The 22,251-nt window shown below is 41.0% G+C and overlaps 1 protein-coding gene across 1 annotated transcript in view; it reads right to left on the bottom strand.

The window, feature by feature from the left end:
• Window positions 1-22,251, bottom strand: part of LOC139387545 (collagen alpha-3(IV) chain-like) — a 66,636-nt gene that overhangs the window by 39,813 nt on the left and 4,572 nt on the right. Inside the window, exons 2-13 of the mRNA XM_071133849.1 lie at window positions 4,360-4,413; window positions 4,059-4,148; window positions 3,689-3,733; window positions 3,559-3,603; window positions 3,403-3,465; window positions 2,735-2,788; window positions 2,610-2,636; window positions 2,450-2,509; window positions 1,959-2,021; window positions 1,721-1,756; window positions 1,501-1,548; window positions 622-696 (exon numbers count right to left, since the gene is read on the bottom strand). Coding sequence (XP_070989950.1) covers window positions 622-696; window positions 1,501-1,548; window positions 1,721-1,756; window positions 1,959-2,021; window positions 2,450-2,509; window positions 2,610-2,636; window positions 2,735-2,788; window positions 3,403-3,465; window positions 3,559-3,603; window positions 3,689-3,733; window positions 4,059-4,148; window positions 4,360-4,413 — 660 coding nt within the window. The remainder of the gene's footprint in view (window positions 1-621; window positions 697-1,500; window positions 1,549-1,720; window positions 1,757-1,958; window positions 2,022-2,449; window positions 2,510-2,609; window positions 2,637-2,734; window positions 2,789-3,402; window positions 3,466-3,558; window positions 3,604-3,688; window positions 3,734-4,058; window positions 4,149-4,359; window positions 4,414-22,251) is intronic.

The raw sequence follows: 22,251 nt of genomic DNA, 5'->3' as shown, positions 1-22,251 counted from the left end.
ATCACACCAATCAGTGAGGTTTTCTGATTTGTCATACAGATTTCTTAAAGGGTAGATATTAGTCCACACACATCACAGTATTTATTGATTAATCACAGTAATGATAATCTTAAATCACTAAAAAGATTATTATCAGGTCACAATTGCGGGCACTAAAAGGTCATGTTGTGGTATTGGTAATCTCTCGTGGACAGACTACGTAAACATAAATGGTACTGTAGATCTGTTCGGTGGTTGGACAAATCACGATTTTGCAGAAGTTAGCATCTTTTGAAATTCTGAAGGGAAGGGGACATAGATTTGCCCGTAACTTGCAAAGAGAGAGGGTGGAGCTCTTCCTTCCAGCTCTGATCCTCATGTTTATCTCTTCTCTTAACACGTATGGACCCAGAATTTAATGGAGCATCTGACCAATTACGGAACACTTTAGATCTGGGTTAACCCGAAATTACGGTAAAACATCAGCTGTGCTCTATTGAACTTGCCTGTTGCAATGAAACCAATAGAAAATCATTTTAAAAACACCCACTTCACACTCCAGGCGGGCTAAAGCAAATTATCAAAGTAGTTTAAAGATTTCAAATAGTGTTTGAACCCAGGTCTGACATGGCTTGACTATACCTTCATATCGAAGGGAGCGTGGGCGTATAGCTTGATCCCTTTCGGTCCCGGGACTCCAGGGGGCCCTTGGTGTCCCTAGAAGAGAAACGGAACCAGTCACACATATATCCTGTACATTGAATGGAATTCATATTTTATCCACCTGTATGTGTAAAGGACATCACACTGCTGGCTTAGCAATTACCACCTCCTCCCGATTCGGCCCATACCTGGCGCGAACTCTGGACCTCTGCCTCCCAAACACACGTGACCGTGCTCCCTAAAGCATCTCAGCTGATCGCGCCACCTCAAAAGCTAGCTAATGAGGCGAAGCAAGCTTGACACTTAAGGCTGAGGGGTAGTTTCACACATCCCCATGTGCTACATATACATGCAAATTATGATGTTAGGATGCTAGGATGAGCTAGTCATTGAGAGAAACCTGGTCCAAGAGGACAGCAGGGTTAGTATAACAGATACCGGTAATCACAAGCATTAACACACATTTACATTATGGTATACATGTAACACAAACAAGAAAACACAGAGAGTTCTCGCCTTCATATTTCAAGTGCAGCTCCGCAGACTGGCCACACAGTGGCAGTGCAAAGAAGGCCATGTCTTAATAACTACAAAACATAGCCTACTCTAAAAGGCATTCAATGCCACCATTTATAAGGTACTGAAGTAATTGGATTCTGTATAGGTACAAATGATATATATGGTTATGAGTTTTAGCATAAGAGAAACAAAGGTGAGATATAATCAAGCATTAAACGGAAGCATGATTTCAAAATATTCCATTTTGAGAGATTCAGAGATCTGAGGACTAGGAGATTTAGGCGAGTTATACATGAATAAAGCAAAAATATTGAGTTACAATGTCTTTACTGTCTTTACCTTTAGACCACGAGGGCCAGGGATACTAGAGCTGCGTCCCTCTTGACCCTACAGAAAAGGTCAACAGTTACAGCACAACCGAGCCACCTTCCATTGACCTCAAATATCCCAATGTCCTACTGTTAACACACACACACACACACACACACACACACACACACACACACACACACACACACACACACACACACACACACACACACACACACACACCTATTACCTTTAATCCTGGTGCTCCATGTAGGCCTATCAATCCCTTGATAGAGAGAGTAACAATAATGCACAATAAGACATAACTATACACAGTATGTTACAACCCTTGCATAAGTATTATCTATTGCACCTCAATATTATACAAACCAATGGCATATCTGTGAAAAACCTAATAAAGAATACAAGTATTTTGCTACATTTACATAGCATAGCCAAGCTCAGTCCAGGCAAAACAATTAACTTACCTCAACCCCACGAAGTCCAGCTTCCCCTGGTGGTCCCGTCGGTCCTGGTGACCCAGAGACACCCTGTAAGACACCACAGAGAGTTGGGTTAATGTCTATCTCTGATAAAGAGAAGAGAGACATGCCCAGTCCCAAATGCCACAAGCCCATAACCCATATGCACTAGTGGATGACAGAGGATTTGATTCGTGTAAGCATGGCAAACATAGCCTATCAGTAGGCAAGGGGATCCATATTGCTAATTGAAAGGACGACACACTGCTTGCTTGGCGAATACCACTTCTCACTTGATCCGGCTCAAGCGCATAATTAGGGGTCCATTTCGGATGAAGGAAAAGGATGAATAGATACTGAAGGAGAAGACATATAGAGGATATAGAGAGGAGATGGAGGGTGAAAGAGAAGTAGGGTACGGAACTGGAGTTTGAGGAGGGACAGAGAGAAGGGAGAACAACGAGAGTGATGTTACATTATGGGATGATGCTGGTTACCTGGTCACCGTCTCTTCCTCTAGGTCCAGGTGGCCCACTTCTAATTGTTTGAGGTTCACCCTGCACATGCGCACACACACACAACATTTTGAATTCTGCTGATTATTAGAAGGATGGCGATGATGAAGGTATGAGCAGGAGGAGGAGAAAGAGGGACTACCTTTGGTCCAGGTGCTCCAGGTGAACCCTGTCAAATAAAAGACAACTATCAACATTACGGTAAAAGCGTATTTTGACAGACAGTAGTGAAACACACAAGTAAAGATGTGCATGTATCCATCTTACTCTTAATCCATCACTGCTGTGGAGACCAGGTGGACCAGTTGAACCCCTCTTCCCCTGCAAAGACATTGTTGGCACCCGTTAGCAGGACTGTTAGCCTGACGACTCACACTCAATTATTCTGCTGCTCTGTCATTCGCTACATACTTTAGTCTGAGAGAGCCACAATTGAAGTTGTTTGTGGTGACGAGGGGCACGAGACGCATTGTAAAAAACAAAGTTATCAGCGATTGGATGGTATCTAACCAATTACAGTATCAAAGCTAATGACCGCCGCCGTTTGACTGCATCAAGGAGCCTGGGTAGCCATGCAAAATGACTGTGGCACTGCATCCAAAACGGCACACCATTCCCTATTTATTGCACTACTTCTGACCAGGAAATCCAAGGCTCTGTTTAAATGTAGTGCACAATTTAGGGAACAGGGTGCCATTTGAAACACATTTTGGATGTCTCATTATAGGTCATGACTGTGCTATTATTTGATGATAAACAGTAGTGATACACACTACTAATACTGCTGTCTACAGTAGTTAAAGTGTGTGACTATAATTGTGAATCTGTCCACATCTGCATTGAAAGAGAGCATACATATCTAGCTTGGTGTGCTACCTTTTGTCAGAGAGGTTCACATAGAGAGAATATGGCGACAATAGCCACTGTTACTGCACCTCTGTTCCATTGCATCCTGGGGCACCTTGTTGGCCCATTGGTCCTTGAAGGCCTGGGATGCCCTAGAGTAACAATTTGGCCAAATATTACACTGGATGAAGACACACACACACACACACACACACACGTGCACACACACACACACACACACTTACTGGTAGACCTGGTGTCCCAGCAAATCCTTCTTTACCCTCAGGTCCCTGAATAAATAGAAAGGATTGTAGTCTTAGGAACTGCAGGATTATACAGCAACAAAAAAAACTGACATTTATTGTGGAAAGTTACCCAATTGCCATATTGTCCTGGAGGTCCATAAGAGCCCACGTCCCCCTGGGAAAGACAATCAAGACACGATTCAGGTATGCTTCTTTTCGCAGGTATGAAAACGTGCAACTTTAGGTTCTCAAGGCTAGTACACTGCTAACTGTACCAAAACCTTGGACAATGCAGTCATGTGTTAACTTAAGAGTTTAAATAGCTAACTGTGCTAATCTAAGATCAGGTTCCCTCTGTCCATATAATAGTTTATAAAAGGCCAAACTAATCCTAGATCAGCACTCATTTTAGACGCTTTATGAATACGGGCCATGTATAATATTTCCATTTAATGGCAATTTTTATGTGGAGCATACTGTAGTGCAGGTAAGGAAAGTACCTTTGGTCCCACTGATCCAGGGTGACCCTCTGAGCCCGGATAGCCAACCGACCCAGGTAGACCAGTCTCTCCTGAGTAACCCTTTTCTCCCTGTGTGTGTGTGTGTGTGTGTGTGTGTGTGTGTGTGTGTGTGTGTGTGTGTGTGTGTGTGTGTGTGTGTGTGTGTGTGTGTGTGTGAAAGAGAGCGAGAGAGATGGAGAGAAAAAAAACAGAAACAGAGAATATTGAATAGTGTGATGAGAAAAAAAAGATTGCAACAGTTACTCCCAAGGGTGCTTAGCTTGGCTGGTGGTCTGCTTACCTTATTGCCTTTGACTCCTTCACAGTGACACCTCGACTTCCCAGTACACGCACACTATAACAAAAACAGCACACACTCATTATAGCTGGCTTTTTATTTTGTTGCCCAGCACAGAGACACTGTACTCAATTTATTGTATATGTAAAGCTTTTCTGTAACCTACAATGTCAAGTTAAGATTCGGTTGGTATGTTTTTTCTCAAGTTTTGATGTAAAATAGCCTAGGGGCCTTGTAGTTTTAATTTTTTTTATTTAACCTTTATTTAACCAGGCAAGTCAGTTAAGAACAAATTCTAATTTTCAATGGTGGTCGTAGAGGCTGGAAATCAGCGGAAATGAAGTAGTAGGTCAAAGTGCTCAATGTGTATATTTACAGTTCTTGGTGAGACATAATATCAAATAAGTGTAGTACACTGGCAACAGCTAAAAGAAAAGCTTCTGAATCAGGAAATGTCCATATATACTAAACAAAAATATATAAGCAACATGTAAAGGGTCGGTCCCATGTTTCATGAGCTGAAATAAAAGATCCCAGAAATGTTCCACACGCACAAAAAGCTTATTTCTCTCAAATTGTGCACAAATTTGTTTACATCCCTGTTAGTTCGCATGTTTTCCTATACCAAGATAATCCATCAAACTGACAGGTGTTGCTGATTAAACAGCATGATCATTACACATGTGCACCTTTGCTGGGGACAATAAAAACTCTAAAATGTGCAGTTTTGTCACACAACACAATGCCACAGATTTCTCAAGTTTTGAGGGAGTGTGCAATTGGCAATTGACTACAGGAATGTCCACCGAGTGGTTGCCAGAGAACTGAATGTTAATTTCACTACCATAAGCCGCCTCCAACGTCATTTTAGAGAATTTGGCAGTACGTCCAACCGGCCTCCCAACCGCAGACCACGTGTAACCACGCCAGCCCAGGACCTCCACATCCGGCTTCTTCACCTGCGGGGTCATCTGAGACCAGCCACCCAGCTGATGAAACTGTGGGTTTGTACAACCGAAGAACTTCTGCACAAACTGTCCGAAAGGATCTCAGGGAAGCTCATTTGCAAGCTCGTCGTCCTCACCAGGGTTTTGACCTGACTGCAGTTTGGCGTCGTAACCGACTTCAGTGGGTAAATGCTCACCTTCGATGGCCACTTGCATGCTGGAGAAGTGTGCTCTTCACAGATGAGTCCCGGTTTCAACTGTACCGGGCAGTATGGCGTCGTGTGGGCGAGCGGATTGCTGATGTTAACGTTGTCAACAGAGTGCCCTATGGTGGTGGTGGAGTTATGTATGGGCAGGCAATAAGCTATGGACCACGAACACAATAGCATTTTATCGATGGCAATTTGAATGCATACCACCGCAATCATTTTATGTTTCAGCATGATAATGCATGGCCCCATATCGCAAGGATTTGTGCACAATTCCTGGAAGCTGAAAATGTCCCAGTTCTTCCATGGCCTGAAAACTCACCAAACATGTCACCCATTGAGCACGTTTGGGATGCTCTGGATCGATGTGTATGACAGGGTGTTCCAGTTCCCACCAATATACAGAATCTTCACCCAGCCATTGAAAAGGAGTGGGACAACGTTCCACAGGCCACAATACTGACTGGTTTTCTGATCCACGCCACTACCTTTTTTTTAAGGTATCTGTGACCAACAGATGCATTTCGGTATTCTCAGTCATGCCAAATCCATAATTTAGGGCCTAATTAATTTGTTTAAATTGACTGATTTCCTTATATGAACTGTAACTCAGTAAAATCTTAGAAATTGATGCATGTTGCGTTCATATTTTTGTTCACTGTACATTTCTACATTGGTAGCCTACATTCATCTAAAGCAGACCTAATCACATTATTTATTCACAGTTCTTAAATTGAACACTTTACAAAATGTTCTTCCAACTCATAGAAGCTTACTGACTCCCAATCGTGGCACACGCATGCCACGTATTTCTATTCGCGCTGAGGCGACAGAACAGAGAAACCAGACGCATGAACACATGGAGTGCTCATTTAAAATAGCAGAAAACTCTTAAGTGGAATTCAATAAACCAAAACTTTTACTCGTAAATGTAGTTGTTTGTTAGCTCTTCAAATTATCTCTGAGAATGAAAACAGTACATGAATGTGATAATATGTATTCTCAGTGAAGTTGGTGATGTTTCCATCCCATCTTACATCCTGATATCATCAGGTTCTTACTTGCTATTAAGTTGTAGTTATTTTTAAGTGAGAGTCCAGCCCAACTTGTGGACTGAGTTTTTTTAAAAGTGGACTGAGAGTCCAGCCCAACTTGAGTCGATTTACAGTGGCGTCCATAATTCAAACCTTCAGAAATGAGAACAGGTATGCAACTATCTAATGACTAATTTTAGCATTACAGTAATGTACCGTAAAATACAGTGCCTTGCGAAAGTATTCGGCCCCCTTGAACTTTGCGACCTTTTGCAACATTTCAGGCTTCAAACATAAAGATATAAAACTGTATTTTTTTGTGAAGAATCAACAACAAGTGGGACACAATCATGAAGTGGAACGACATTTATTGGATATTTCAAACTTTTTTAACAAATCCAAAACTGAAAAATTGGGCGTGCAAAATTATTCAGCCCCTTTACTTTCAGTGCAGCAAACTCTCTCCAGAAGTTCAGTGAGGATCTCTGAATGATCCAATGTTGACCTAAATGACTAATGATGATAAATTCAATCCACCTGTGTGTAATCAAGTCTCCGTATAAATGCACCTGCACTGTGATAGTCTCAGAGGTCCGTTAAAAGCGCAGAGAGCATCACGAAGAACAAGGAACACACCAGGCAGGTCCGAGATACTGTTGTGAAGAAGTTTAAAGCCGGATTTGGATACAAAAAGATTTCCCAAGCTTTAAACATCCCAAGGAGCACTGTGCAAGCAATAATATTGAAATGGAAGGAGTATCAGACCACTGCAAATCTACCAAGACCTGGCCGCCCCTCTAAACTTTCAGCTCATACAAGGAGAAGACTGATCAGAGATGCAGCCAAGAGGCCCATGATCACTCTGGATGAACTGCAGAGATCTACAGCTGAGGTGGGAGACTCTGTCCATAGGACAACAATCAGTCGTATATTGCACAAATCTGGCCTTTATGGAAGAGTGGCAAGAAGAAAGCCATTTCTTAAAGATATCCATAAAAAGTGTCGTTTAAAGTTTGCCACAAGCCACCTGGGAGACACACCAAACATGTGGAAGAAGGTGCTCTGGTCAGATGAAACCAAAATTGAACTTTTTGGCAACAATGCAAAACGTTATGTTTGGCGTAAAAGCAACACCCTGAACACACCATCCCCACTGTCAAACATGGTGGTGGCAGCATCATGGTTTGGGCCTGCTTTTCTTCAGCAGGGACAGGGAAGATGGTTCAAATTGATGGGAAGATGGATGGAACCAAATACAGGACCATTCTGGAAGAAAACCTGATGGAGTCTACAAAAGACCTGAGACTGGGACGGAGATTTGTCTTCCAACAAGACAATGATCCAAAACATAAAGCAAAATCTACAATGGAATGGTTCAAAAATAAACATATCCAGGTGTTAGAATGGCCAAGTCAAAGTCCAGACCTGAATCCAATCAAGAATCTGTGGAAAGAACTGAAAACTGCTGTTCACAAATGCTCTCCATCCAACCTCACTGAGCTCGAGCTGTTTTGCAAGGAGGAATGGGAAAAAATGTCAGTCTCTCGATGTGCAAAACTGATAGAGACATACCCCAAGCGACTTACAGCTGTAATCGCAGCAAAAGGTGGCGCTACAAAGTATTAACTTAAGGGGGCTGAATAATTTTGCACGCCCAATTTTTCAGTTTTTGATTTGTTAAAAAAGTTTGAAATATCCAATAAATGTCGTTCCACTTCATGATTGTGTCCCACTTGTTGTTGATTCTTCACAAAAAAATACAGTTTTATATCTTTATGTTTGAAGCCTGAAATGTGACAAAAGGTCGCAAAGTTCAAGGGGGCCGAATACTTTCGCAAGGCACTGTACGTATGACTGCATAGTATTGCATAAACATTTGTAACTCTAAGCCATCCACTTACTGCACTGCATTGAATGAATGAGGTTGGTTATCATGCCGTACTACCTTTTTTTGTACATTGTTTACAGTTCCTATGCTGAACACATACTGTGTTTGAATTCTGTACAGAGTGGAAAGGCAAAGACATCATGGAGGACGAGGACGCTTGTTTACAGATGTACAAGAGACTGCAATTATAAATATGGTTTTGGCCAACAATGCAATTAGGATTCGAGAGATAAGAGAGCATATCTTAAATAATGACACCATATTTAACAACATCAATGCTGTAAGCCTGTCGACCATACAACGCATCCTCCAACAGCACCGAGTGACGATGGAAACAACTTTACAAGGTGCCATTTGAGAGAAACTCTGACAGAGTCAAGAATATGCGACATGACTTCTAGTACTTCAGACATACCATATTTACTTATCTGTATATCATTTTGTCTGTTACAGAGAGTATTGGAGCTAGGTGCCCATGTAATTCGCCATTAATTTATTTATGTGGATGAGTTTGGCTTCAACCTCACCCAAACCAGGCGCCGCGGAATAAATGTAATAGGACAGAGGGCAATTACCAATGTCCCTTGACAGCGTCGGGGTAATATAACTATGTGCGCTGCCATCACTCAAAACGAAGTCCTCCATCACAATCCACACTGGGTCCGGACAACACCGGCCATATGCTCACTTTTCTGGATGCAATTTACACAATGCTTGTCCCTGATCCAGATCAGGAGCCTGCTAGATTGGTGGTTTTATGGGACAATGTTAGTTTTCACCGGGCTGTTCTGGTCCAAAACTGGTTTGCCACCCATCCACAATTTGTAGTTTTGTACCTACCCCCATATTCACCTTTTCTAAATCCCATAGAGGAATTCTTCTCAGCCTGGAGCTGGAAAGTGTATGATCGCCAACCCTATGCCTGCATGCCGCTTCTCCAGGCAATGGAGGACGCATGTGGGGACATAAAGGGTTGCCTCTGTCCAAGGTTGGATACGTTTTCTCTTGCCAAACGCCGAGGGAAGTATCTTGTGATGTAGACGAAGTATTGTGGCCAGACCCAGGCCGGAGAAGAGATGAAGCGTAGCTTAGCACTGGTGGTACCATTTCCTTTACTGCCCCCCCGGGACCCCACACACACAATTGTGTTCTTTACTGTGTTCTAAAGAATATACTTTTGGTGTTCATATGTTTATGGTTTTGTTGTATGCTACTGTATACAACAGTAATGTTTGGCCTAATAAATATTTTCTGTTTCTACATTGCATTGGTGTTTACAGTGTACTTGTTACCCTCTACAGTAATTATACTGTAGACATTTTACAGCAACATACAGTGCCTCACAAAAGTATTCATCCCCCTTGGCATTTTTCCTATTTTGTTGTATTACAACCTGTAATTTCAATTGATTTTTATTTGGATTTCATGTAATGGACATACACAAAAAAGTCCAAATTGGTGACGTGAAATACAAATAATAACTGTTTTAAAATGTTTTTTTTTAAAAGTGGTACGCACATATGTATTCACCCCCTTTGCTATGAAGCCCTTAAATAAGATCTGGTGCAACCAATTCCACCTGTGTGGAATCTGAAATTTCAGTACCACCACCAAGCAAGTGGCACCACCAAGCAAGTGGCACCATGAAGACCAAGGAGCTCTACAAACAGTTCAGGGACAAAGTTGTGGAGAAATACAGATCAGGGTTGGGTTATAAAATAAGATCAGAAACTTTGAACATCCCAAGGAGCGCCATTAAATCCATTATTAGAAAATGGAAAGAATATGGCACCACAACAAACCTGCCAAGAGAGGGCCGCCCACCAAAACTCACGGACCAGACAAGGAGGGAATTAATCAGAAAGGCAACAAAGAGACCAAAGATAACCCTGAAGGAGCTGCAAAGCTCCACAGCGGAAAATTGAGTATCTGTTCATAGGACCACTTTAAGCCGTACACTCCCAGAGCTGGGCTTTATGGAAGAGTGTCCAGAAAAAGCCATTGCTCAAAGAAAAAAATGATCCAAAAGACATGTGGTACTCTGGTCAGATGACTAAAATTGAGCTTTTTGGCCATCAAGGAAAATGCTTTGTCTTGCGCAAACTCATCACCCCAAGAATAAGTTCTGTTTTTTTATGACTTTGTTTCTCAATAAAAATAATGTGCATCTTCAAAGTGGTAGGCATGTTGTGTAAATCAAATGATACAACCCCCCAGAAAATCTATTTTAATTCCAGGTTGTAAGGCAACAAAATAGGAAATGTCAAGGGGGTGAATACTTTCGCAAGCCACTGTACTCTTACTGTAAAGCTTTATTTGCATATTTCCCAGAGTGCCTTTCCTTTTGAATGAATAGTAGTACCACCCATGACTGTATTTGTTAGTGAAAGAGAGATGTTGTATTCATCCATGTTCTGTCCTGTAGCCTTCAACAAGCAAATATGTTATCATAAAATGTATAACACAATATGTATTCATAAGGCCTTATTTTACTCTTACACAGTGGCCTAAAAATCATAATTATTACAGGCCTGCAAGTAGGATTGCAAAATTCTGGTAACTTTCTCAAAATTCCCAGAAATCCTGGAGGAATCTTCCAACTGGAATTTCTGGAAAACATGGGAATTTTGGGAAAGGTACCACAATTTTGCAACCCTACCTATAAATCACATTATGCTGGCTTGCAAAGTGATGTGTAATTCCTATTGGAAACCAGTCAGAGTTAGGATATCCAAAAGTTGGAATGTATTCACCTGTAACCTGCGGTCAGAATGACTTCCAGGGTCAGGCACTTTGTGAGGTGACTCCCTAAGCCATTTAAACTGGAACAACCATTTCAGTGTCGGGTGAAAAAAAAATCATAATCTAACTGATTGGATTAGTTTAGAAACATGTTATTTATCTTTGTGTAGCATAATATTAAATCGATCAATCATTTTGAATATTTACATATTTTAAATACAATCAGTTAACTGCTACTGTGTTTCACATAGCATTTAATGTCTAAAATAAATTGAATATTTCCCGACTATTCAATGTTTTTCCCACAATGCAATGTCATTTATGGTAATCAACTGTATTAGGTTTACACAGTATGTGACTGTTGATTATACAGTAATTTTGCGAGACAATTACAGGATTATTATTATTTTTTTTACAGTGTGGTAGTGACACAGCATTGTGCATCAACTAAGCTTGTACATGCTGTCCTCACTCATTTCCTCTCCTATTTTCCTGTCCTGAGTTTCCCTGATCCCTTCAAATTGACAACCCAAGTGTCCCTATACTCAGACTAAACACACACGCACACATACCATCCTCCATCCCCAAAATGCACTCGTTGACCCCCTCAAACTTGAGTTAGTACAGAAAGGTGTAAACCCTCAAGTCCTAATGCACTTGTGGCACCACAAACAAACACATTGGGACTCGCACACGTCTGTTTACTGGCCCATCCACATGATTGATGCTGTTTGCAAATCAATGCAAACACTGAACCGCCGGTGTATCAAACCCCCCCCCCCCCCCCAAGTAGGCCAGATTAAGACAAGTACAGTGTGTTCATCTTTAATAGCTTTATAGAGTAGCTTGCATGTTTGTGAGACAGACTTACTTTACATGAAAGGACATTTACGGAGTAAAGCAAAGTCAGTTACATCAGACATCCAGTCCAAACATTGCCAGCCTCTATACTGTAAATGTTTTTCTAGAGCTGTGGTAAAATGTATATTTCAAATCTATCACTAAATCATTTGACTTTGTTGGAAGGAGTACTATCCACAAATAAGAATGACAGCAATTGATTGACAAACACCTGAATACTTTCCTGCCAGTTCTGGACACCATTTATCAGATTTCAGCAGCCACTACTCTTAAGCTTGTGGATATGGAACGCCGGTGTTCGGTTTGCGCGAGATATAGCATTTTCCTTGATGGCTAAAAAGCTCAATTTTAGTCTCATCTGATCAGAGTCCCTTCTTCCATATGTTTGGGGAGTCTCCCACATGGCATTTGGCAAACACCAAACGTGTTTTCTTATTTTTAACCCAACCCTGTTCTGTATTTCTCCAGAATTTTGTCCCTGACCTGTTTGGAGAGCTCTTTGGTCTTCATGGTGCCACTTACTTGGTGGTGCCCCTTACTTAGTGGTGTTGCAGACTCTGTGGCCTGTCAGAACAGGTGTATATATACTAATCTAAATAAAACATATATTTAAATTACAGGTTGTAATGCAACAAAATAGGAAAAACTCCAAGTGGGATAAATACTTTTGCAAGGCACTGTACCTAGGTAGCGCCAATGCAACCACCCTGAAAACAATGAACAGTAGAAACTGCAGTCATTTTCAATATTCTTAGCAATGATTTAGGAAACCATGTAAGTAAGTATTAGCTAGGTAGCCACTTGTTCTCCTATTGAAATAACTAGCTAGCCTGCTACTTAACCCTGTTGCCCAAAACTAGCGTTATAAGCAGCCAGCTAGCTTCATCTGACTACTACGGCTTGACGGGACTGGGTTATGTGTTGTGTAGCTAGCCACAATAAGGATTAGCCACAATAGTGGAATTTGCGGTTCGCCTTTAAAGTAAGTGTCCCTATTTGAAAGTCAGGGAAGAACATTGTTTGCATCCATCAGCTAGCTAGATTTTTTTACGACCGCTACTGTCTACTCTAGAGCTTGGGTAAGTGTGTCTGCGCTTGTGCGGCAGCGGCACGGGCGCCAGACCAAACTGTACCAGCATCATAGCATATGAATCATTGTGACATTTGAAATACGAGTGATAGTGTAATCAATGAGTAATAACGTCAAAAATGAATGAAGGTGTTAAATTATGTGACATACAGTCATATTCGGGTCCTGATTGGTCTATAAAGCTTATTTGACACGTCAGAGTGTTATTTGACGTGTATCTTTGACACGTAAAGACCCAAACGGCGTTCCATATGTGAATGCCGTCTACCTTAACACCCTTCACGTTATCACAGGTGACAGTTGTAATACTCACCACTGCATCCTGCGGCCTCCCGGGTGGCGCAGTGGTTAAGGGCGCTGTACTGCAGCGCCAGCTGTGCCACCAGAGACTCTGGGTTCGCGCACAGGCTCTGTCGTAATCGGCCGCGACCGGGAGGTCCGTGGGGCGACGCACAATTGGCCTAGCGTCGTCCGGTTTAGGGAGGGCTTGGCCGGTAGGGATATCCTTGTCTCATCACGCACCAACAACTCCTGTGGCTGATTACAGTGCACGCTAACCAACTTTGCCAGGTGTTTCCTCCGACACATTGGTGCGGCTGGCTTCCGGGTTGGATGCACGCTGTGTTAAGAAGCAGTGCGGCTTGGTTGGGTTGTGTATCGGAGGACGCATGACTGTCAACCTTCGTCTCTCCCGAACCCCTACGGGAGTTGTAGCGATGAGACAAGATAGTAGCTACTAAACAATTTGGATACCACGAAATTGGGGAGAAAAAGGGGTAAAATAAAACTTTTTTTTTTTTAATAAAAAAATGTTGGCTGGTCCTCATTAAAGTCCCGTAGATCACTTCATTAGTCCACTTCAAAAGTCGGAAGACTTACTTAGTGCGCGCTAACCAAAGTATAAAAACATGAGATACCAAACCCATTCACAGGGTTGGTTAATGTTTTATGTTCCTTGGGTCTCCACCGAACTACAATAAATACATCCACTTTTAGTTCATGTTCCACATTTTTGGAATCACTTACAAAATGCATTACATTTGGTTTCCCTGGTGCTACTAGGGCAGTTTAAAACCTTGATAAATGAGTTCACCGAGGAATGCAGTTGTTTTGATTGACTTTAATTAACATTTGTCATTTAGCAGCTGCTCTTATCCAGAGCGACTTCCAGTTAGTGCATTCAACCTAAGATAACTAGATGGGACAATCACATTTCACAGTCATATAAACATTTTCCTCAATAAAGTAGATACCAGCAGTAAGAGCTAGTAAGGGGAACAACAAAAATATGTCCTCAGGGCACCATTGAAAATTAGACACCAGTCTCAATTGAGCGATTAAATAAAAGTTAATAAAAACATTGTAAATATAACATACTAATAAAAATACTAAATAAACTAAATCAAGTACAAGAGGCATGCAGATAAAAAAAATTGATAGAAAAAAAATTGCTTATAGGGATAAAGTATGGACTGTGTTTGCCCATGTGCATAGTGATTGGAATAAGGTACAGTACAGTAGCAGCATTGAATTATATGAAAGTATATACATTAGTAGTGCAGTGAGGTGACATAACTATTGTATTGTGTTAGGTGTGTGTACGGGAGGCAAAGTCAGGTGCAGGAGAGCAGAGTGTAGTGAACAGGCACACTTTAATTCCGGTCCAAAACGACAGCACAACATAAACGTAAACATAAAAAACACGGAATATAACAAAAGTATAGCGCCTGCACAAATCCACATAATAAACAATTACACACAAAGACATGATGGGGAAACAGAGGACTAAATACATGTATATTGATTGGGCAATGAAAACCAGATGTGTATGGAACAAGACAAAACAAATGGACATATGAGAAATAGAGCGGTGATGGCTAGAAAGCTGATGACGTCGATCGCCGAACGCTGCCCGAACAAGGAGAGGAGCCGACTTCTGCGGAAGTCGTGACACATTGGTCTGGTAGACAAAAGTTCAGTGTGTACAGAATAGAAATAAAGGTTATGTGTATTAGGGTGCAGTAGTCAGCCCATGGTTCAGCTGTTGAAACCGTCTTGTGGCTTGGCGGTAAAGGCTGGCTTTGAGACAGGTGGTCCGAGACTTAAATTCCAATACCCCCTTAGCCCTCCCCCTAAAGTTTACCAAACTTGTGTGATGTTTTTTTCCGTTGTTTTGGTGTTCGGCAGGTATTTTTGCAGGTGTTTGAGTACACAAAACATTTTCTTGAGGCAAGTCGAAGTTTGGTAGCCGAAGTCTAAGCACCTTTGTCTGTGATTGGTCAACAGTAGGGATTTTTCAATGAAGCGTGTGTTGTCATTCAAAGACAGACGAGTTTTCATGCACATTTTTTCAATTGAGAAATACTGTACCAAACATCTTAGTTAGATGTACAATTGAGCGACTAAGACCTCCTTGGCAAAAACGTAAAAATGAATGACAGATTTCATGAATTATCTTAGATTTATTCTGACTATTTTGAGGAAGTGTTACTGTATGTTGTTGCGTACGGCATCTCAATAAGGACCAATATCTTTTTTCATGTTTTTCAAGTAAAGTTATTTTAACCTCTTGGATCTCTAGGGGCGCTATTTCATTTTTGGATAAAAAACGTTCCCGTTTTAAGCGCAATATTTTGTCACGAAAAGATGCTCGGCTATGCATATTATTGACCGTTTTGGAAAGAAAACACTCTGAAGTTTCAGAATCTGCAAAGATATTGTCTGTAAGTGCCCCAGAACTCATTCTACAGGCGAAACCAAGATGATACGTCAACCAGGAAATGTGCAGAATCTCTGAAGCTCTGTTTTCCATTGTCTCCTTATATGGCTGTGATTGCGCAAGGAATGAGCCTACACTTTCTGTCGTTTCCCCAAGGTGTTTGCAGCATTGTGACGTATTTGTAGGCATATCATTGGAAGATTGACCATAAGATCCTACATTTTCCAAGTGTCCGCCTGGTGTCCCTGCGTCGAAATTGGAGCGTAAAGCCAGGTGCAATTATTTTTCCATTTGAGAGCAAGGAGAAACCAGGCTTCCACAAAGGATATATCATCGAAGAGATATGTGGAAAAACACCTTGAGGATTGATTCTAAACCACGTTTGCCATGTTTCAGTCGATATTATGGAGTTAATTTGGAAAAAAGTTCGCGTTTTGAGGGCTGAATTTTCGTTTTTTTTTTTTTTTTTTTTTTTTTTTGGTAGCCAAATGTGATGTACAAAACGGAGCTATTTCTAATACACAAAGAATCTTTTTGGAAAAACTGAGCATCTGCTATCTAACTGAGAGTCTCCTCATTGAAAACATCAGAAGTTCTTCAAAGGTAAGTTATTTTATTTGAAGGCTTTACTTGTTTTTGTGATAGTTGCCTGCTAAATGCTAACGCTAATGCTAACGCTAAATGCTACGCTAGCTAGCTACTGTTACACAAATGATTGTTTTCCTATGGTTGAAAAGCATATTTTGAAAATCTGAGATGACAGTGTTGTTAACAAAAGGCTAAGCTTGAGAGATAGCATATTTATTTCATTTCATTTGCGATTTTCATGAATAGTTAACGTTGCGTTATGGTAATGAGCTTAGGTCTATAAATAGAATCCCGGATCCGGGTTTGGTCGTCGCAACAGGTTAAATGGAGTATGTGGGAACAGACGTTCATGTCACCTAGCCGAGTTCTGCTGGGAGGAAACCAAACATATGTATACGGACGCCTTTAGCCCTCTCCCTCTGTTTTTGACAATGGTTGTTAGTACATACTGGTAGAGTATCCTTCGCCCCTGCCTGTCAACCACTGTTTTCCCGCAGTTCTGTTAACAACGGCAAGGGGAGATGTTCAGGAGGCACTGTGTGCTAGCTTAGCGAGCTAGTCCTTCTCATATGGTAATTATGTTGTGATGGAAAATGTTATGTTGGTGATTTTCTATTTATAAATGTCTTTGTTCACTGTTTGTGCTTTTCTATAAACCAATTTCTGTGTTCATGCAAGTGACTGATTGAACGAATCCTCACCATCAGTGTCTGCAATTTAGCAGTACGCCCAGAACCTTTCAATTTCAAGATCTCAGCTTAGAGAGAACAAGCCTTGTGAGGTATTTATCTGTCACATCCATGACCCAGTATTGGTCGGTTACATGAATGAAGCAAACGTTAATGATTAATTAATTCTGAATAAGCTAAATCATGCAAATATGACTTGTCTGCAGTATATAAAGGGAACTAAACAGGACTGCCCCGTTAGAGCTCCTGACAGATATTGACTATGGTGCAGCAAGTTTGTTAGAACCTCTTCAGCGCGCTGACAATAAACAATGATTAATTTATGATTGACTGAGTTTCCCTGTGTAAGAATTTCCACAACAACGTATTTGTTGCATGACAAATATATGGAAAGCTATTACTGCCGCCAGTACAGACAGTGAAAAACACAAGGCTCGTCGTTAATGAATTGTATTGCATCCATTGGTAGTTTGATGTCCGCAAGTGATGTGGTGATGTCCCATTCCCTAGGCCTAATTGAGCTCACCTTAGCACTAGTTTGGAGTGCCACTCCGAAGGAGGGACACTCGAAAATGAGGGGGAGGGCTAAGGGGATTATTAGGATCTATCTACCCTGTGCGCTGCCGCCTCCCGCCTTCAAAATCGGAGGCCCCTTTCAGGTAATAGGTGACCTGAATCTAGATCCCCTCATCTTTGGCATCCCGGGTTGCAGGGTTCTTCAGAATGGGTCCTATACACAAAGAGAATTGTTACATTTGAATCACACGTGAGTTTAAGAATTTACTTAAAATGAAAGAAAACACATTTAATAACATCAAAACTTACTGTGAAGAATGGCCTTCAGATACAAGTCCCTGAAAACAGGCCTTATAACCTGCCCCAGTCCAGGTTGTGGCGATGGCAAGACAGTTTGACAGAATGTAAGGTAGCAAACTGTCGACTTCAGGTCCTTGGCATTACAGCCAAAAACCAAAATACAAGAGAAGTACTAGAAATGACACACTATGATAACATGTTTGCTTCCCACACCCCATATATATATACACATACAGTCTGTAAAGACAGATATTTCCAATAAATATTTACATTTAAGCAGGTACGCTCTTACCTTCATGTCTACAGCCAAAACTTGCCATCCTCGGCCCGTTGTAATGTCTCACTCCTGGCCCTGTTTCAAACAAATTTACATTGAAATTAAGTATATACTGGGCAAGAATGAGTCTAATCTGGGCAATAATGAACAAAGTCTAATCTCAGTTCCATTACATTACACATGAGAGTAATTAGAATTTCGCTACACCCGCAATAACATCTAATAAACATGTGTATGTGACCAAAACAATTTGATGAAGGTGTCTTACAGTATGTATGGGGGAGTTTTGTTAAGAGCCTCGACGCGCGGTCTGAACATTTAACACATCGCTTGTGGTACGGTTTTGGAATCATAAGGACCTTATCTTTCATATCAGCAAGAATGTATAATTTATACACACTTTTATAAGGTTAGTGTTTCCGGACGGCCATATCGCCATGTTACAGCGCTTGTTTAGGGAAAACAGAGGCAACCACCGGTGCTAATTAGCTATCTAGCGTGCGCTGAACACCTGTGTGTAAGCGTAACTCGGGAAGTGTAGCGGAAGTGGTTTTGTCGGATGGAGGCACCCATAGCTGTATGGATCTGTGCAAAACTGCTACAGTAAGTGTATATTTTTATTTGAAGGATACTTTCTCGCTGATAAAAGGGCCATATGTTTCAAGAGTCATATCGCAAGCGATGATTATTGACATTTCTAAAACGTTAAAACACATGGTCAGCTAACCGCTGAACTGTAGGGAAAAGGCAGAATGCTGCCTTCAGTTTGAGACATATTCCACATGGTGTTGTGGTGAATACAACACTGGGGCTGGCCATTGCCCTAATTGAAAGACACACCAGATTAGTTACATTAATAAAAAGGGTATTTTTTATCATCTGAATGTTCATACAGCATTAATGTTGTTAGCTAACTAGCTAGCCGTTAACAAACCATCTAAACGTCAGCAAGCTAGCTAGCTAAGTAACTCGGCTAGCAATATCATAATCAGATAACAAACTAGCCAACTTAACATTTACAGTATCATCATTTAACTAGCTAGCGAGCAAGCAACAGCCAAGTTTGTGTTTTTAGCTAGCTAGCTAGCTAGCTAGCTAATGTTACCAAGCCATCTAATGTTAGCAAGCTAGACAAGTAATGTTAACTAGCTTGGCTAGCTACAGTAGCTTGCGTTATTGTCCTCATTGATGTTAACATTACACATGTAAAACCACACACACAAATTAAGGAAAGCAGTAACGTTACTTACTTGAGCAAACAAACTTTGCATTTTCAAACCATGTGTTGCAAAATGCGAGATCCTACTGATTTCACTGTAGTTCCGATGCATTCTTTGATACCAAGCTGCCTTGAAACACCAGCCTCTACTGGACAACTTACTTACAATGTAGTTAGGATTGTTTCATGTAGATGCAGGTAGAGTTGGGGTCTCGGGGACCAGAACACTCAGACGACAGGGTCGAATCCCGGCGAAGGGAATATTATTTTGAAAATAGTTTTGTGTGACACAGCAACAAAAAACAAAAATCACAGAAAAAAAGGGAAACATTAAGGAAAGTGCAAACCTGCAATGGTAAATAATTGTATGCTACGAAGACTTCAAATAACCGCTTTGCCATAGAGATTTGATGAATAGTGTGAAAAAACGTATATAAACATCAACCGCTGCTTTTCATTGCTGACCAGCAGATTGTGTTAAATGCTCTGAATAATTAACTGTTTTTCTGCATGATTTGGTGAAAGCCCCAAAGGCTTCAGAAAGCCTTGGTTTCCCATCACTAAAGCTAGCTAGGTAGCCAACAAGTTCTATTGTCTCCGGCGAACGATCCAGTCTCGCCATACATGATTCAAAATCCAAACTACTGAATTGGTGTTACATTTATCAATATCAACTATATTATTGTTCAGTATTTCAAACCGTTTGATGGTGATAAATACAAACAATTAAATTGTTCTTCAGTTAAAAAAGCCTGTGTAATTTTATTTTCCAAAAGCTACTGGCTACTATCAAGTATCAAAGACCGGTTTGATAACTCAACGGAGAATGGTCACAAAGATAACTTCCTGTTGAAGGCTTTCCGGATTCTGCTGTACGTAGTGATCAACACTTTTCTTCAAGTGTGTCAGGCGGTTTAGGGAGTGACATTTATTGCTGGAAAGGAACCATTTGTATCGCCTCAAAAATATAGTATATTAAATCAATGGCAAAAATGTAGGCTATTTTTGGGCATAATCAATATACTGTACGTGACCGACCGACTCAATCTTATGTAGCAAAATTTGAAATTGTATTTTTTACATTGGATAAAAGTAGAGACTCAGAGCTAGAAAATTATCATACACTACAGTTAAGGAACAATGGGAAAGTAATTCTGCTTTGAAAATTGATAACCTTGTAACCAAACTTTTGGGAAAACGGCCCTTGAATGTTTTGGTACCTACTGGAGACCTATTCTTTGTCTACACCCATTCAGCATTGTTCACACCCTCTTAAGCTTTAGACCACACCCACCTCTGAGGATTCACGTGAGACTATGTACTAAACAACCAAAGATTTCAAGACTAAAGGCTGGTTTATACTACGGGTGTGTTCGTAATTTAATCTGGAGTGCTAGAGTGTGCTATGGGCGTTCATACACTGAGAGCATTGTCAGATTGTCCGTTTGTAAATTTAGAGCGTTTTGGTCTCGGAGTGTTCAGAGCGCACACTGAACGCTCTGGCCGAGGAGTAGGGTTGATCCGAGCGGTCTGTCTAACAGCAGTCAAGCACCCAAGCTAACTGGCTAACAATGGCTAGCTTACTAGCTACTTCCAGACACAAATGAGAGAACAGCTCACTCTGACCATTTTAGTCGCCCTAGCAGAGCTGGTTAGGCTGTTTTTCTGTTATTCAGAGCGTTGGTGACTAACTGTGCTGCTGGCAACAATTTAATTTCACTTCTGCCAACGTTTACTGACACCGGCCATATTCAACAGGTGTTCAGCAGTCGTAAATTCGGCAGTTATTCTGCGTGAATTTACCAGCTACGTCTATCGACAGTTGTCGCAGTGACAAGCATTTTATTGAAATAGTTACTTGCATAGTGGAGTCTTATTTAGACATGTAGCTAGCTAGCTAGCTAAACAATGAACCACAATCCCAAATCATAATGTTACTACCCTGTATAAATCTGCAGTTAGCTAACCAAGCAAATTCAATGTCAGCTAGCTAACATTAGGTTATAACTAGCAATGCAAATGCAAATGTATCAATGCAAATGATACAAATAATATTTCAAACAGCCATCCAGCTAACAATACACTGACTTTGACAACATTAGAAATGTATAATATCTGAAAATGTAGCTAGCTAGACTCTTATACATGGATGGATGCTTCTTCCTCCGTCACAGATGCCATGGTTGACCTTAGTTTGAAGATATAAAACACCTGTCTCCGGATTACACCAGCCTTCTGTTTGTCCTTTTTTTGACTCCGTCTGCATATTTGCAATCAAATACCAGAATTTTCTCCATCTCCTTAGCTATCATACTCCAATTTCACTGATTTCAAAACTTGATCCTCCAGAGAGTGTAGAGCAACACTTATGCAGTTCTACTATGTGACATATTTTTTAAAAAGCAGCATTACCTACACATACTGACCATCTCATGTTACAGACAGAAGCGTACTACATGGCAGACCAATCTGAACTCATCTCTCAGCATGTCCAGGCCACTCATTATCTCAGCCAATCATGGCTAGCCGGTAGGTTGCTGACGTTTTCTGTAGCTAAACCAACTGGGCTCGTAATTTTAAAAACGTATTCGTATTTACAGATTGCATACAAGTTTTTTATTAAGGCACATGAAAGTTCACATGTTCCAGAAGGCATTTCTGCCAAAAAAATGCATATAGATTTTTTTTTAAAGTTCACGTTCAAATGGCGCTCCTGTGAAGTAGTGACGCGCGACATACGCCTAGTTTCCCGAAACAAGTCACATAGCAGTCTACTAGAATATAAACTTGATATAGGCTACTGTGAGTGGGGTAGG

Source organism: Oncorhynchus clarkii, chromosome 28, assembly GCF_045791955.1.
Source record: "Oncorhynchus clarkii lewisi isolate Uvic-CL-2024 chromosome 28, UVic_Ocla_1.0, whole genome shotgun sequence".
NCBI classification, from domain to species: Eukaryota; Metazoa; Chordata; class Actinopteri; order Salmoniformes; family Salmonidae; genus Oncorhynchus; species Oncorhynchus clarkii.
This window is presented reverse-complemented; position numbering and strand designations above follow the sequence as displayed.